Consider the following 17,325-nt stretch of genomic DNA (forward strand, 5'->3'; position numbering starts at 1 on the left):
CCTGCCGACCCCTTGCTTCCCTGGCTAATGAAGTAGTACACTAGGCACCTGGATAGTGAGAAGGAGTGGTTCAATAATAGGCTGAGCAAGTGCAGAATGGTGGTGGAATTTGCCTTTGGACATTTAAAGGCGCGCTGGCACAGTTTGCTCACTGTTAGACCTGAGTGAAAGCAACATCCCAATTATCTCGGCCTGCTGTGTGCACCATAATATCATAAAGCCTGTAAACAAAGGGGGAGAAGTTCCCTTTGGGTTGGGCCATGGAAGCAGATAGATTAGCCGCAAATTTTGAGCAGCCAGATACCAGTGCAACGCTGAGAGCGAACCTTGGAGCGCTACGCATCAGGGAAGCATTGAAAAGTAATTTTTGTACTAAGACACAGCAATGGGCATCACTTACCTGTGCTGTGACTTCCCGCCCTCCTCCCTTTCAGCGCTGTGCCTGCACCCTCTCTTCCCCAAGTGCCCATCCCCGTGCTTTTCAGAAATAGAATATTGAATTGCAAAGGAGTAAAGTTTTATTGATGATTATTAACAGCGGAAGGAAAGGAAGATAATTTAATGGGTCGTATGCATTCTAATTGTGGTGGTAGGGGATACAGAACCAAGTGTGTCTTTGCAAGCAGCAAAGAACCCACAATCCAAGTTCTTAAAGAGACCAGTGCCTCTTCCTGCTTCCCTCAACTGAGGTCGAGTGGAGCACATACTGCATCCTGCTCAACCTCCTCCTAGAACGCTTTGGGGTGGGGTCTAGGAAAGAGTGTGTCTGTTGAGAGTTTTGCAATGGCTGCAGAGGGAGTCTATCCTGCTTCTGCTCATCCTGAAGCTCTACAAGACACCTCAACATGTCTGACTGATCCCTCATTATATGCAGCGTCTCCGCCTGCTTTGCATGCTAATTCTCCTGGGCTGGTTTCCTGTTTTCCATGTCCATGTTCAGTTTTTCTGACAATTAAATCGTCCAGGCTCTTAACTCTGTGTCAGCAGCCACAGAGCTTTCATTATCTTGTTGAACATGTCATGCCGAGGGTTTTTTTTTTCTGCCTTCTAATCTGCAACAGCTGCTCAGGAGTAGAGGCTGTGTTGAAGGTCACACTGTCCACTGTAAGGCAAGCAAAGCACACTGTTTCCATTGTTAGCTTGTCCCATGGACGAAAAGCAATGTTACAAAGTAAAAAGAACTCCCCTTTATATTCCCAAGTAAACGCTACACCCGCATACCAATCTCTATCTTTTGCATGGGTCAGAGAGGCATTCCAGCCATAGTAAGTAATGGTCTGGGGCATCCATTTAGGGAAATCCCCCCAGGACATGCTGCACAAGTTCATATTTCCCCAAGCAGCAGGATTGTTGGTCTCCCCTTCCCCTCTCAAATCTCAGCTGTGAAAGAGGCGGTCTGAAGGGTATGGGGAGTGTGTGCTGGGGTGAAGCATTCCTTGGAGAAAATATATGGGCACCCGTTCACTGAATCCTAAAACCCATAATAACAATGTACTGTCTAAGATCTTTTGGTGAAGGGACCCAAGAGAATATCCCTGGCAGGGGAGTTACACTCACAGAGTATTTTTGGAGGATATTGAAAACTTGCATCATCTTTCCTAGGTGGCCATGTGTGGTATCAATCTCCTGAGGGTAGCACACGTGGAAAGGGAGGATTTGCTGCAAGCATCTGGGTTCAGGACTGGTCCTTATTGCAGAATACAACATAGCAGCATGATGCCTGCACATTTATTAACAGAGTGGCAGGGGAAAGTGTCCAAGCATGGTGGAAGAAATAAGAACGCCCTCCCGAGAAACCTTCTGTAAAGGATTGCAGAATATCTATATGAAAGTTTCCTGGAGATATCCACGGAGAATTCTCAGACCATCCCTGTGCACCTAGATACTCTTTTCCAGGGGCAGCCCTCTGCTCAAGTGGACCAACAGTTAGGAAGCCCATCCCCATCACCATACACCGTTCTTTTTTCCCTATAACAAGAAGCTGGACTTGGCATGTAACCTCAAATTAGATTTGCAGTACATACTCAATAGATGTGCCTTCCCCAGCATCTCAGTCAGTCACACTTTCCTGCGTCTGGCTGGACTGCTCCGGGGTAACAAACAGCTCCTGACTTTCAGGGAGAATGGATACTCCACTTACCTGCTCCCTGTTCTCATTTTTCTCCTCCTTCGTCCACAGACTCATCATCATTCATCCTGTACTCGGATTCCCCTGAGCTATCTATGCTACATGGTGGCACAGTGGTGGGGTCACTGCCTAGGATCGCATGCAGCTCCTCGTAAAAGTGGCACATCTTTGGTGATGAGCTAGACTGATTGTTCGCTTCCCTAGTTTTCTGATACTCCTGCCTCAGCTCTTTTATTTTAGCGTGTCACTGCTGCACATTCCTCTTGTGTCCCTTCTCCAACATGCCACGTGGTATCTTCTCATAGACATACACATTTCTTTTGCTGGTTCGCAGCTGAGCCAGAACAGGCTCTTTGCCCCACAGACCGATGAGATCCAAGACCTCAGTCGACTCCAGGCTGGAGTGCATTTGGTGTGTGCAGTTGCCATGATCAGTTCTGATGCCAAGCTCTCGCCATGCTGACCAAACAGGAAATGGGAATTCAAAATTTCCTGGGGCTTGAGGGGAGGGGCTGTTTCCTGTGTATGTGGTCGCGGTTCAGCAAAGTGCAAAAGTCCAGAACGGTCACAGCATAGCATTCTGGGATAAGTCCTGGAGGTGATTGACATCGATTTACACAACGCTCCGCTTATACTGCTGCTCATTTGACCCATACACTTGGATTTCAGCGCTATGCCACTTGCGGAAGTGATTGTATTAAGTCGAACTTTGCCACGATTTAGGACGGTGGAATGGACCTGTCAGTGGAGACGCATACACTATGTGGTTGACGGAAGCTGCATTCCGTCGACCTAATTTCGCAGTGTAAACCAGGCCTAGGAATATGGTTTTTTGGCAGCCGTACAACATTCCCAAAATACTTAGCCTTCTTTCTTGAAACATAGTCTCTCTGCAAGCTGTTGCCCAGTCCTTTGCAACATGAGCTTTAGTTACTCTGTCCCACCAATGGACACCAAGTATTCTCCTCCAGCATCTGTGATGGAATGCATTGTTTTCTATTGTGGGCTTCTAGTATTTGCCAAGTTTCTGAAGCATACAAGAAAATGACATCATAGAATTTTATCTTGGTTCTTGTGTGAATCTCCTTAGTTTTCCAAATATTTGCCAGTCCTGACAAAACTCTACTTGCCTTCTCAATTGCTTTCACCTCCTTATGGAGATAGTCAACAGCACTGATTTTGCTTCCAAGATATACTACTTGTTAACCATATCATCTTCATCACTATCAATCACATAAGCACCATCACTGCTGACTTCTCTTTAAAAGTTCATGTATTGCCACATTCTCACCAACTTTAAGCACTTCAGCAGTGATCTTACCTTGATCAGGTGCTTTGCTGTTTTTTAGCTGCTTTCTCTGTTTCTGCTTCTGAAATTTCTAACAGTGAATGTTAATTCTTCACCTCCAAATCCATCATTTTATAATTGTTGACTCTGGTTGGTTGAGTACTTTAAATGTTCTTGCTGTTATTCCTTTTGTTCTGCTTCCATTGTTAACAATCTTTCATCTTTTGCTTTTATGATACCATTGTGACTTTCTGGAACCGTGATGACCATTGCTTACACACCTGAAACAGTTTCTTAGTCACCTCTCAATGATGCTTCTTCAGCTTCTGTCATTCTTTTATCAGGCCATTCTCTTTTAACTTTCCAATATAATTTCTTTACTTCTTTGTTTTTCTTTACATACTCCCATTGCAGTAGGTAATGGTTTTCTTGTGTCACCTGTGCTTGCCTCTTTTTTTTTTTTTTTTTTTTTTTTTTTTAAGGGCTTTTCTTTCCTCAGTCAATTTCCATGTGTGTGGCTGTATCCATTCCTTTTTCCTTGATCCTCTTGGTCCACGTGAAGTTGTGGCAGCTTCTTGGTGGACATCTCTGAAGCAAATCCATTGTTCTTCTGTATCATCATCCAATACCCACCGTGGTTGAAATCCATTTTAGAGCTGGATTTTAAAATCCCTCTTGATTCCTGGGTCAGACAGTTTCTTCAAATCAAATGTGATTTTTCTTGTTAGCTTATCTTTTCAGCTTTATTCTAACTTTCTGTATCTATCTAATCACATTGTGCAGCATGCTCACTAGGTGGTTTAACAGAACAAATACTACCCCTTGACCCCAAGGACAGTGAATTAAATGCTCTTCTCAGGTCACTTGCGTGGTGTATATCAACACTCTTTCATTGTGTGGCATAGGTATGCAGGACTGAGATCAGGTGGGGAGCTGAGAACTGGCATGCTCAGCACAAGCCCAGGCACACATTATTTATTTATTTATTTATATTATCAAAGTGCCTAAGAACCCTAGTCAGGGACCAGGACCCCATTATGCTAGGAGCTGTATAAACACAGAACATGTAGAGGTCTCTTTCCCACAAAGCTTAAAATAAGTATAAGACGAGACAACACATGGATACAGACAAATGAGGAGTACAAGGAAACAATGAGACAGTATTGGTCAGCATGCTAGACAGTGGTCTTAGCTCTCCTGCAGCCTAAGTGCTGTCAAAAGTTTTGCCAGCATCATGGCAAAGAAGAGTTTTAAAGGAGGATTTTGAAGGTGGATTATGAGATAGTTTTGCAGATATATATAGGGAGTACCTTCCAAGTGTGAGGGGCAGCATAGGGAAAAACACCAAAGGTGCTTGTTTAAAAATTTAATGAGTGATGGAAGCAGGCATTATGTGCTGATCAGATGCAAGCGTTGACAAAACTCGATAGTGAATGAGATGATAAGGTGGTGAAAACCATGGAGAGCCTTGAAAATGAAGGCAAGCAGCTCATAGTTGATGCAATAAAGAAGGGGGAGCCATGGGAGGGATGCAAAGAGATATGTAGTGGTCAAAATGAAGGGTTACGAAAATTATCTTTGCTGCAGAAGCATTCTGAATGAAGATGAGTGGGGCAATATTGCATTTGTTAAGGCCATTTTTTTGTTAAGGATGTTGCAATAATCAAAATGAGATGAGAGCCTCATTGGGAGGCTTGCGTAACGTAGCTTGCGTATCTCTTGTGGACTTACTTACGTTGACATACCGTAGTGTCTTCACAGTGCTGCATTGACTGGAGACGCCCTCCCATTGATGCAGCCTTACTCCTTTCAGATAGGTGGATTACCGGCGTCGACCAGAGAACCTATCTAGGATTGATTTTGAGCAGGTCTACATGGCCCACTCAATCTATCCCACTGCATCGATCGCCGCAGACCCCCCGGGGTAGACATCACATTTCCTCACCCTGGTTAACAGGCATCTTCAGTGCATGGCACAGGCCCACAAACTGCTGGTGGGATGAGAATACCCACTGAGATGAATGGAGCAGTTCACCCCTCTGAGCTATTGTTTCAGGCTGTGTTCATCTCCATGGGGGGTGTTCATATTCAGCTGAAACTATCACATTGAAATGAATGGGCCATTTCACATCTCTCTCAGCCTCCTGGGCTGTAGAGGGATAGATAGAGTCCCTTCCCCATGCACTGGGCCTAAATTTGGGGTTGGGCTCTCTGCATTTCCACTCTTGTCCCTTCCTGCCTTTACAGCCCACACTACCTTCCTTTCTCTGAGTTTACTAGAGGCATGGAGAGCCAAGTAGGAGGGTGGAGCAGCAGGAATGAAGGGAGGCTTGGAGCAGCTGGGACGTGGAGATGGGCAGAGTGGTGGGTGTGATGGAGGGAATGGTGGAGTAGGGTTGGAAGGTGTAAGGGACCAGCCACACATGGTATTCTTGAAAACTATCGCTCTGATGAAGAATTGGATTTACAAAATCATTTTTTCTATGATTCCCTCAGTGAAGGGATCATCACTAAAGGGACTTTTGCTGTCTGAGCTCAGAAGCACAGATAGTGCAGAACAATAGAGGGAAGCGTGAAAAGTTAGGCACCCTCTTCTCTAGTGTCATACTTGGGGAGGAAGGGAAGTGGAGCCATCTGTGCCCTCTCACATTCCTCCCCTACAAATATCCCCCTTCTTCCAACAATCTCTCCTCATGGCTGCTCCACCAGGCTAGGGGAGAGGGCTCCAGAGCTCTCCTTCCTTCCCCTGCTTCCTGATCCAGGGAAGGAACCTACAACTTCCCTTCTTCCCCAGGCTGGTGGTTTAGGGACCAATGTGCAGCCAGTGCCTTCTGCCAAGGAGTCAGAGGCAGGGAGGGGGAGAGCTTGGCTGTGATACATAAGAAAGTGGAGAAATTATTAAAAAAAAAAAAAAAAAAATTAACTGCCCCAAAACTTCATTTACACAGATTAAGGTTGCTCAGTGCCCTTCTGGAATATGGAGAGTGACTAAATATAACCCTCTGAAAACCAGGAAATAACAAAGTAGAATATCACTGCAGTGCAACCTTAACTCTGCCCTCTTTGAGCCGTGCCCAGTATACCAATAACATATACTAGCACTCAGTGTTCGCTCTAATTAACACCTCTTGAGTTAGCCTAGCTTGAGTAAGAGTGGTCACACAGTGCAATAACACTTGAGCTGCACAGAGTGATTAGAAGAGCAGTGCGCTGAGTAGCTGTGTTTCCACTGCATTAGCTGCTTGAGCATCAGCAACATTTAAACTTCAACTCGTATCCTCTGACAGGCCAGCTCGTTTGAGTTTAAAACACCACCTAACTTGAGCTCGGTTATGAGTGGACAGGAGTCAGAATAGGGGCAACACTGAAGTTATACTACAGGCCAACACAACAGTGAAAACAAGCCCCCATATGTTGCAGAATGCCTTAGGAACTGAGGACTGTTGGACAAAATCTAACACCTTCTCTTTGCTAAGGCAAAATTTGGGTCAGGCATAACAAACAGCTGTCTACAGCTGGCCTACACTCAAATACTGAGCCTCCTCCACAGAAACCACCCCAGACTTGCTAAATGTTAGCACCCCTTCACTTTTGCCCTGAGCATATTTTTTGAGACATTGCCTTCACTGACCCCTCAATAACCCCTAGAGACCACTGTCATATATGCTACCAGACAGTGGACAATCCCCATGACCGAAAGATACCTTTGTGTTCCTCTACTGCCACAGTCTACAGACATTAGTGCTGAAATTAGGCATAGTTGAACTTTCAGGATACACATGCACGTCTCATCATTCACAGTAACTATTCTGCCAGCCTGCTCCAGCTAATCCCATCTCCATACAGTACAGCTGGACCTAATTCAGTGAACAGTAGAATTGGAGGCAAAGAAATGCTGCAGTTGTAACGTGTGGGGCACAACACAAAACAATTGCACAGTATCATAGTTTTCTCAGGTCTATTTATTATGCCACCTTCACTTACTGAAGCATTCCGGTGGCTATTTTGCCAGCTCCAGGGGGTAGAGTTAAGGTCATGTTGAAGGGGTAGCGTGTACCTTAACTTTGTATTTCCTGTTTTTCAGAGAGTTAAGTTAAGCTTAACACTCTGCACCATGGAATGGCATGAAGCATCATTGGACAACCTTTGCTCTGTGTTAACAAAGTTTTTGTTTATAAAATGTGCATGGAAAATAACACTGAAAATACAGTAAATACATAAAAATGTAATCAACCTTTTTCAGTTACTTCATGTAGAGAAACTTAACAAAAAATTTTTAAGTCAGTTTTATATTCTGTAGGTACTTCGTTTTCACTTACATAGGAATTGCTATACTTGAACGGAGGAATGATTGCCCTAAGCCAGAGCTCTTTGCATATGAAAATATTTACAAATATGCTAAGGGAGAAGAGGGGAAGAGAATGCTAGGCTGCCTTCAGAGGGTCACAGAATACGCTTTTGCCCCCACATCCCTACTTCTTGTTAATCTTTACTGGGCAGAGGAAGCTAGTTTTATCACATTTTATAGGGATAAAAATCTCAATCCACAAAACCAACAGATAGCGTCATTATTCAGTCTCTATTCTTTGCAACACTCAGTTTGCGTACCACAGAGTTAGTAAATCATCTCATGCAAGCATGGAAGAATTTTAATTTTATTTTTCAGAATATATCAGTTTTGGAGCTGTATATAGCACATCCTTTTAAGTATAGACATGGAAGTTTGAAGTAGTTCTTTGGAAATTCCCTACTGGAAATCCTGGCATCAACACAAATATTGGGTGTATATGTTATTTTTTCAGCTGTTAGTGCTGACTGACTTATCTTCCTCGAACAATTTTAGAACTATCCTGCTGAAATCTTGGGTTGCCTTTCCAAAGTGTTCGAAAGATTAAGTCTAGTTATCTGTGTAGCAAAGTTCCAAGAAGAGCTCAGTGTCATTGTAAACCTCAAGTTCAAGTTGCATCAAAATGTATAACATTTGTCTTTCCCATAGAATAGAAACTTTAGCGACAACCTTTATTGAGACTTTCGTTCAGAATTATTGTAAGGTATTTGGTTTAGAAATAAAGCTTTACAACCACATTCTGTATGCAATTTTCTATTTAAACAGCATATTGAATTATGGATTCTCTGGATAACGTGACAAGAATGTGTGGGTATGCATGTTTCTGCAGTTATGCACTTTGAAATAAACCTAACTGTATATACGTATTCAGCCATTCAGATTGACATCACACATTCAAATAAATACACACAGTTTTCATATTGATCTCTTGCTTTAAAAAAAACACCAGAACAGCAAGGCTATTGGTTGTGTATCCTACTCATTTATTGCTTTCATGAATATGAGCACTACCATTTTCATTAGTGCACCCTGTCTTTTGATTTGGGCCAGTCCTAGTTTCCTCTTTTCTCTCTCCCAGTCTCTTCCGTCTCCTTGCTTCTCTTTTTTAATTTGCATCCTTGTCTATATTTTCATTTCTCTTTCTCTCACTCCTTTTTGTTTTTGGATTCCCTCCCCCCCCCCCCCCTTCTTTGCTCTGGCGTTCTTAGAGTAAGAGCAGCCAAATAGATTTTTAGATGTGTAAGAGATACAGAAGGGGAATGAGTTAGCTGGTCTCCATATTTGGGATCGGGAAGGAATTTTCCCCCAGGGCAGATTGACAGAGGCCCTGAGGCTTTTTCACCTTCCTCTGCAGCATGAGGCACAGGGTCATTTGCTGGTGGATTCTCTGTACCTTGAAGTCTTTAAACCATTATTTGAGGACTTCAGTAACTCAGTCATAGGTTAGGGGTCTATTACAGGAGTGGGTGGGTGAGGTTCTGTGGCTTGCGTTGTGCAGGAGGTCAGACTAGATGATCATAATGGTCCCTTTATGACCATTACCTTAAGGTCTATGTGTTAGTTCTTCTGTGTTTGGTACTCAGATTTACGTTGCTTGTAGCATGTGTCTAGTTTTGGAGATTTGTTGTTTTTTTTTCTGTCCCATAGCAATGTACTGGTATAACTATGAACGCTTCAAGAATAGGTTGTGCAAGAGATTTGATGCACATGAACCAACATTTATGATCAGCTTCACTTCAGGGGCAGCCGCTGGCTCTGTAAGTCTACATTTCTGTTTCTGATATTTCTAATAAAACTTCTTCCTTGCATTAATCCCATCAAATGGGATCCACTCTGAGTCCTCTCCCTCAAAGTGCTCTGTTCAGGGCCCTATTCTCTACCACACCACGTGCTAACGTCTTCATTTAGGAGGTTTCTAATAAATAAAAAATTCAGTTCATTGAGAATTTCTATATGTAATTAATAAAACACAAGGGGTGAAATTACATGAGATTCTCCCACAAATCATGAATATGTTGTTGAACACAAGGCTAGAAGTAACATGTATTTAGCTATACATAAAATTCAGTTATCTGGTGATAAAACACCTGAACTATTATTGCTTTTATTTGTAAGGGAAGCAAATCAGAAAACATTTAATAAAATGTTAAAGTAAAATATAGGCGTAAAAGATGCCTTAGTAGTTTTGACTGGAAATCTTATTAAAAATAATTTCTGTTACTACAAATTTTAGCAGCCTGTTAAATCATGGAGTCTATAGCTGCAGTTAATAAAATAAAATAAATAAAATAAAAGGATTGGCAGAATTCAGACAGCAATCACAGCTGAATCCTACAGTTAGCATGAACTTTGCCAAGTATGTTTACTTGATGAAAATGGGTTGTTTGAAAAGAAGCATTACATGAGCAACTGTTAGGCCTCAAGGTAACCACAACAGCAAAGCTAGAGTATGCCATTTTCAGAAACTTGATAGCTTTTTGATGTATTTTAATACATACAAAGCATAATAGCTATTTATTTACTTTTTCTAACAAGGAAAACATGGTGTGTATATTTTTTTAATGATATTCAAAATGTTCTCATCCTGCATGCTTACATTTTTAAGATACATGGCTGTTAGAAAGACCCACTAATTTGTTTTTACACTCACTACTTCATTTCAAGATTATTATCAGCATAATGGGACAGTGGAATCACAACCTCTCAGGAAACTGTTGATTGTTATATGGTTGTCTTCAGTTCATTTGGATAATTTCCAGTAAGCAGCAGTCATTTGAAAATGTTATCTTGGTGTTTTAATCATATCTTAAAAAATAATTCTGTTTCACAAGTGGTATGTTTTTATACATATGATAAACACAGCATTGTATTTAGCATAGCCCTGACATTTTTTCTGTAGCATATATGTGTACTGCGTGTTCATACTCAACACAAAGGAAAACAATTCTGGATTTTTAAAATGACTACTTTTTAGTAGCTAGCTAATGTTTTTAAAACTCTTTTAGAATATATAATCAAGTGAGGGAGTACCAAACCACCAGTGGGTAGATACAGTACCAGACTTTGTTTTGGTGGAGACACCTCATAGTTGCTATTACAAAAGAGTGGAAAGAGTGCTGTAAAATAAAACGTAATGTTCTTGATCATGGACAAGGCACACACATCCATTTCTCTGAGGTTTTACAATCTGAGGTCAAGATCCCGCAGTGATGCACTAGAATGGAACCTAGTGGATCCAGTTTCAGGATTGCAGCCTGAAAGAGGGACAAATGAGAGGACACACCAGGAATCTAGAAGGAGTTATTGTGGTTTAACCTTCTGTTTGTGGATCTTGCACAAATAGAACACCTATCACTTGTCTAGTGTTTGTTTATTGCTGCAAGCCATGTATACTGATAAGCAGCATTTTCCAGAGCCTACACCAGAGTTTAAGAACAGGTCTACATTAGGAGCACTTGACCAGTATAGCTGTGTCAGTATACTATTTCGGCAAAGCACTCCTAGTGTGGCTGCACCTTCTGCCACAATGTTGTGCTTTTGCTGTTATAGCTTATTCCAGCTCCCCTGAACAAAATAAACGATACCAGCAAAAGTGCAGTTTTGCCATTTTAACTACATCTGTACCAGGGGCTCTTGTTGGCACAGCTCCATTGGACAGGGATTCCGCCTCTTCACGCGGCTGACTGATGTAGCTGTGCTGGCAAAACTTTGTAGTGTAGACCTGGCCTTAGGAAGCAATCCACATATTAGTTTTACAGAGAAAGTGTACCTTCAACTATGAGGCCTAGTGTCAAAGTTGGTTGTGAAAGGCATTTGATTAATCCACAACAGATGGGCATTTGTGCTCAAATGGAAACTTTTATGACTATCAGGTTCAGTATAAAAGTAGTAGCCACTTTGGTTCCTATTCCTGCTTCCATTGGAAGTTCATATGAGAATGATTAGGCACCTCAATAGTGTATACAATCTAAGTTTTCTATGCAGCTATTCTAAATTGTGTATTTAATGAGATTTAATTTTGGCTTGCTTCACAGACTTATTAAATAATGTGATATATATGACAATAGTAAATCTATTTTTAAATTATAATCAACTCACTTTATGGAGTAAACTTGCTGATACTATGACATTTTAAGTGAATTAGCAATAAAATCTGTTTACTCTTTAATAGATTGCAGCTACAGTAACTTTACCATTTGATGTAGTGAAAACACGCAAGCAGACTGAACTTTGGGAATATGAGACCTTAAACAGTAAGTTCTTTAGAATTAGATTACTGCACATTCTTTACATTTTAGATTACCTCAAGAATTATCCTTATCTATCATTCCACTGTTCAAAGGTGAAATTCTCCCCAGCACAGAGGGCTCAGATAAATTCCACTGCAACACTTACATCTTATTGAGGGGCTTAAATGGGAAAAAGAACCATTTGTTGGCCTTGTGCACTGGAGTGAATTTTGCTAGTTGGAAGTAATAAAGATGGAAAACCTTAAAACATAATTTTCTTTAGTTACATGGATTTCTAGTGGGGGTTTTAAATCTTCCCCATATCCGTTCTCCTATGATGTATCTCAAAACTGTAATTTGGCCTGTTTTGTTTTCCATGTGCTGTAATGTCTTTTGGAATACTTGATGGGGAACTGTGCTATTTCATATATATATTTTAATGACTTGGAGAAGAGAAAAAATGAGAAGCTAGTGATGTTTATGGTTATACTGTTTCAGTTAATAAAAACTGTAAAGCATTATTGTAGGCCTAAATTGACATGAGTAAGACTTCATTTCACACATGGTGTGAATGGAAGATTAAGTTGAAGATAATGGCATAACAAGCATTAGGCTAGAGTCAATCTAGCTAAACTAAGCAAGAACATCCTGGGCACTAGGGGCAATGGACAAGACAAACCTGGAATGTAGAGATTGTTATACTTGAAAAATGCATGGACAGAGCATACCGTACAGGGATTGGTTCCTGAAAAGCAACAAAGCCAATCATGAAATGCGTGATATAAAGTGTAGTCAGGAATGCATATAAGGAAAAGTTTTGCTGTGTAACTTTGGTTTTGTGATGTATCCTGCATCCACCCTCTGCATTTGAGCCTGGCCAACTTGGGCATAGTGTTGCTGAATGCCAAATAAAGGTACCTGAGTGGTGAATTCTGAGATTTGGGAACTGAGTGGAATAGGGTCTCAGGGGATCCAAAAAATTTATCCATATTAAATCTAACTCTTATAGGCAAAAAATTTTTAAGTTTCTTCTATAAAATGAATTTGAACAATGTCCTGTGGAAAAATACTTTGGAATTGACAGGGTTAACTTGATAAAATTGTTTGCACACCCAGTCTCACCCACCTTCTTAGAAAATAGGAAAGTCAACCCTCTAGCTCGCCTTAAGTATTTTTGGTTTTTAACTTTAATCTAGAAAAGGACTATATTGTGCTCGTGTTTTTTTTTAATCTTCACTTTTTTATGAGGTATACAAAGAGAAGAAAAATGATAAAAGGGGTCTTAATGGTGAAATATGTGGTAGTGCATGATCCAGTAACTTAAAGGGATGGGTAAGACAAAAAGCCTTTTTTTCCTCTTCCCCATTTTAACTCTTCCCCTCCAAGAATCGTTACCTTATTGTGGTGGAGGGGCTTGCATGTTTTGATGAACCCCAGGGCTACGTCGTCTGGAGTTTAATGCTCCTGGTAGGGTCATCCTAGGCGAATAGGTCTGGGGGGAAGGTTCCAGACTAAAAACGATCCACTGTAAAACCCTCATGAAAATGACCTCGCCCAGATTAGGGATATCGGGACCCACCCCTGGAACCTGGCCTCAGGGCAGTGTTACGTTAGTGTCTGGTGTCTGAGCTACCCATATAACCCGGCCGGGCTCAGCCCAAAAAGGTGACATGCACCCACTTCATAGGCCCGCCACCTGGGAGGCAAAAGGTGAACCGGGAGTGATGCTAAAATGGCAGGAGGAGGGATGGACCATTACAGACTGGCGCCCCACAATGGAAACTGGCTCTAGGGACATGGAACATCACTTCGTTGGCAGGGAAAGAGCCAGAGATCGTGGAAAGGTACTGGCTAGATGTAGTCGCCCTCACCTCCACACAGGGGCTCTGGAAACAAATTTCTTAACCGAGGGTGATTTCTTTCCTGCTCTGGAGCAGCCCCATGTGAGAGGCCCCAGGTGGGTGTGGAGATACTCACAAGTCCCCAGTGGGGTGCTGCGCAGTTGGAGTTTGTTCCAGTAGATGAGATGGTTGCCTCTGAGACTTCTCAGAGAGGAAAACCCTGACCACTGTGTGTTTACGTGCCTAACAGAAATTCAGCATACTCTGCCTTTTTGGAGACAATGGGATTGGTGCTTTATAGAGTTCCACCTATCGACTCCATCATTCTACTGGGGGGACTTTAATGCCCATGTGGGGAACAATGGAGATACCTGGAGGGGGGTGATTGGAAGGAATGGCCTTCCTGATGTGGATCCAAAAGGTGAGCTGTTAATCGACTTCTGTGCTAGTCATGGATTGTCTATAACAAACACCATGTTTGAACACGAGGTTGCTCATAAATGTATCTGCTACCAGAGCACCTTGAGTTGAAGCTCGATGATCAACTTTAAAGTTGTTTCATCGGACCATATGTTCTGGACATGTGGGTGAAGAGAGGAGCAGAGCTCTCAACCGATCACTACTTGGTGGTGAGTTGGATCTGAGGCATGGAATGCTGGCTGGATAGATACGGGAGGCCCAAATAATCAGTGTGGGTCGCCTGGGAATGTCTGGTGGAGGACGCTGTGAGGAAAGATTTCAATTCCCACTTCCAGAAGAACTTCTCCTGCATTTTGGGTGAGATCATGGACATTGAGTCCAAGTGGACAATGTTCAGGGCCTCAATCATTGAGGCAGCCACGAAAAGCTGTGGCCTGAAGGCGATTGGTGTGTGTAATGGTGGCAACCATAGGAGCCGCTGGGGGACACCAGTGGTGAGGAAAGCTGTCAAGCCAAAGAAGGAGGCCTTCTGAGAAATGTTTGTGAATCGGACTCCTTATAGCACTAAGAGATATCTGCTGGTTGGCAGGGCTGCAGCTGTGGCGGTTGTTAAAGTGAAAGCCTGAGCCTGGGAGGAGTTTGGAATGACCATGGAGAATGACTACTGGAAAGTCTCAAAGGTTTCTGGCAAACTATTCGTCGACTTAGGAGGGGTCAGCGGAATGTTGCCCAGGCTGTTCTCAGCAAGGGTGATGAAACGCTGACTGCGACAGAAAAGATTGTTGAGAGATAGAAGGAGAACTTTGAGGAACCCCTCAATCTGATGGACATGACCTCCTTTTAGGAGGCAGCGCTGGAAAGCCCCACGGTGGGATCAGATCTATTTCTGTTGATGAGGTCGCTATGGTGGTAGAGTGCCTTCGTAAGGGTAAGGAAGCAGGACTGAATGCGATTCACTCAGAGATGTTGAAATCACTAGACAAAGTCAGGGTATCATGGTTAATGCGCCTCTTCAGTGTTGCATGGTAGGCAGGTGTGCAGTACCTCAGGATTGGCAAACCGGGGTGGTGGTCCCGATCTTTAAGAAAGGAAGCCAGAGGTTGTGTTCCAACTACAGGGGGATCACACTTCTCAGCCTCCCCGGCAAAGCCAATGGCAGCATGTTGGAGAATAGGCTATGCCTGTTAGTTGAACCTCGGATTCAGGAAGAACAATGTGGTTTCCATCCCGGATGCGGAACTATGGACCAGCTCTTTGCTCTCTCACAAATACTCAAGGGATAGTTGGAGTTCTAACCCATTCTACCTTTGTTTTGTAAACCTGGAGATGGCTTATGACCATGTTCCCCAAGATGTCCTGTGGGAAGTGCTGTGGGAGTATGAGGTGCTGGTGCCACTGCTGTGTGCTATTCAGTCTCTCTATTCCCACATTCTTGGTATTTAGTCAAGTTTGTTCAGTGTGGGCATTGGACTTTGCCAAGGGTGGGTCCTGTCCCCACGTCCTTTTGTGATTGTTATGGACAGGCTATCAAGGTGCAGCCGTATTGGGGAGTGTATCTGGTATGGGGACTTGGAAGTGGCATCTCTGCTGTTTGCAGATGAGTCCTTCTTACTTCTTCAGACTGTGATCTCCAACTCGCACTCCGCTTCTCTGCTGAGTGTGAAGCAGCTGGAATGAGAATCAGCACCTCCAAATTGGAGGTCATGGTTCTTTCCCAGAAGAAAGTGGAGTGTTCTCTCCAAGTGAAGGGGGAGCTGCTGCCCTGGAAGAGTTTAAGTATCTAGGGGTTTTGTTCAAAAGCAGGAGCTTGAGTTTGACCAGTGGATTAGTGAGGCAGCAGCAGTGATGTGGGCGCTGTACCCATCCATGGTGGTGAAGTGGGAGCCAAGTTTTCGCATGAAGCTCTTGGTTACAGGTCAAACTATGTCCGTATCCTCACCTATGGCCATGAACTTTGGGTAATGACCGAAAGGACGAGATCGCAGGTACAACCAGTGGAAATGAGGTTTCTCTGGAGGGTGGCTGGGCTGACTCCCAAGAGAGGGTTAGGGGCGCAGCCATTCAGGAGAGCCTTGGAGTAGAGCTGCTACTGCTCCAGATCCGGGGGAGTCAGCTGAGTTTGTGAGGGCACCTGATAAGGAGGGCAAATGGCAGGCTTCCTTTGAAACTATACTGGGCATGTCCCACTGGAAGGAGGACCTGAGGCCGACCCAGCACACACTGGAGGGATTATATCTCCCAGCTGACCTGGGAATCCCCCAGGAGGAGCTGGAACCTGTTGTGGAGGAAAGGGAGGTTTGGTCCACTCTACTCTCTGTGCTGCTGCCATGACCCTCACCAGGAAAATTAGCATAAAGGAGAAGAAGAAGAAGATTTTAACTCTTGGACACAATTGGCCACCGCTACACTTAAGACAATGCATTCAGCATATAAATATATATCTTTCTGAATCATCTAGGGCCTGGATCATCAGTGAAAGACTCTGTCTAACTTCAGTGGCCACTGGATCAAGTCTTTAATACTATGGAGTAATCAAAGACTGAATCTACTTTATTAGCAAGCCTTCTGTTATGAAACAGATTTGAGCAGCCTGGTTCAGAATCATATAGTTAAAGCTGGGGGAAGATATTTTTAATTTCAGGCTGGTTTTAAAAAAAAATTGTGATCACTTTGTCCATGTGAAGCTAAGACTTAAAATGTAGTCGTCTAACAAGAAAAGATGGCTCTTCTACCGTTTAGTTTGTGGTTTCAATGTATCAGGTAAACTAACTGTTGTTGCTGATGCGATCATCCCAAAGCATTTCTCTTCGGGTTGCTTGTTCTATTTTGGACAATTGAGCCAAAGTTTTTAATTTTAATTCTTTTACAGTGTTGGTCATATGTCATTTGCTGGTCATTTTAATATACATTAAAATATCACTGAAACCACCACTTTGAGTCAGAAGTGAGAATGTTAAACATGAATTTCAAAATAAGTTTAAGTAGTCTAATTAGATTAACATCTAGTTTGAAATTTAGTTTTGCTCATCTAGACTAACACTAGTGTTTCACTAGGACTGGTTGCTGTTGCA

At 42.8% G+C, this 17,325-nt stretch overlaps 1 protein-coding gene across 2 annotated transcripts in view; it reads left to right on the forward strand.

The window, feature by feature from the left end:
- The window catches only part of SLC25A40 (solute carrier family 25 member 40), a 56,913-nt gene that overhangs the window by 31,018 nt on the left and 8,570 nt on the right, over positions 1 to 17,325 (forward strand). For both annotated transcript variants that reach the window (XM_067562257.1, XM_067562258.1), the window contains 2 exons: positions 9,412 to 9,521; positions 11,936 to 12,017. In XM_067562257.1, coding sequence (XP_067418358.1) covers positions 9,412 to 9,521; positions 11,936 to 12,017 — 192 coding nt within the window. The remainder of the gene's footprint in view (positions 1 to 9,411; positions 9,522 to 11,935; positions 12,018 to 17,325) is intronic.

This window comes from Emydura macquarii, unplaced genomic scaffold (assembly GCF_026122565.2).
Source record: "Emydura macquarii macquarii isolate MOO-44397 ecotype Brisbane River unplaced genomic scaffold, CSIRO-AGI_Emac_v2 contig_2422, whole genome shotgun sequence".
Taxonomy (NCBI): Eukaryota; Metazoa; Chordata; order Testudines; family Chelidae; genus Emydura; species Emydura macquarii.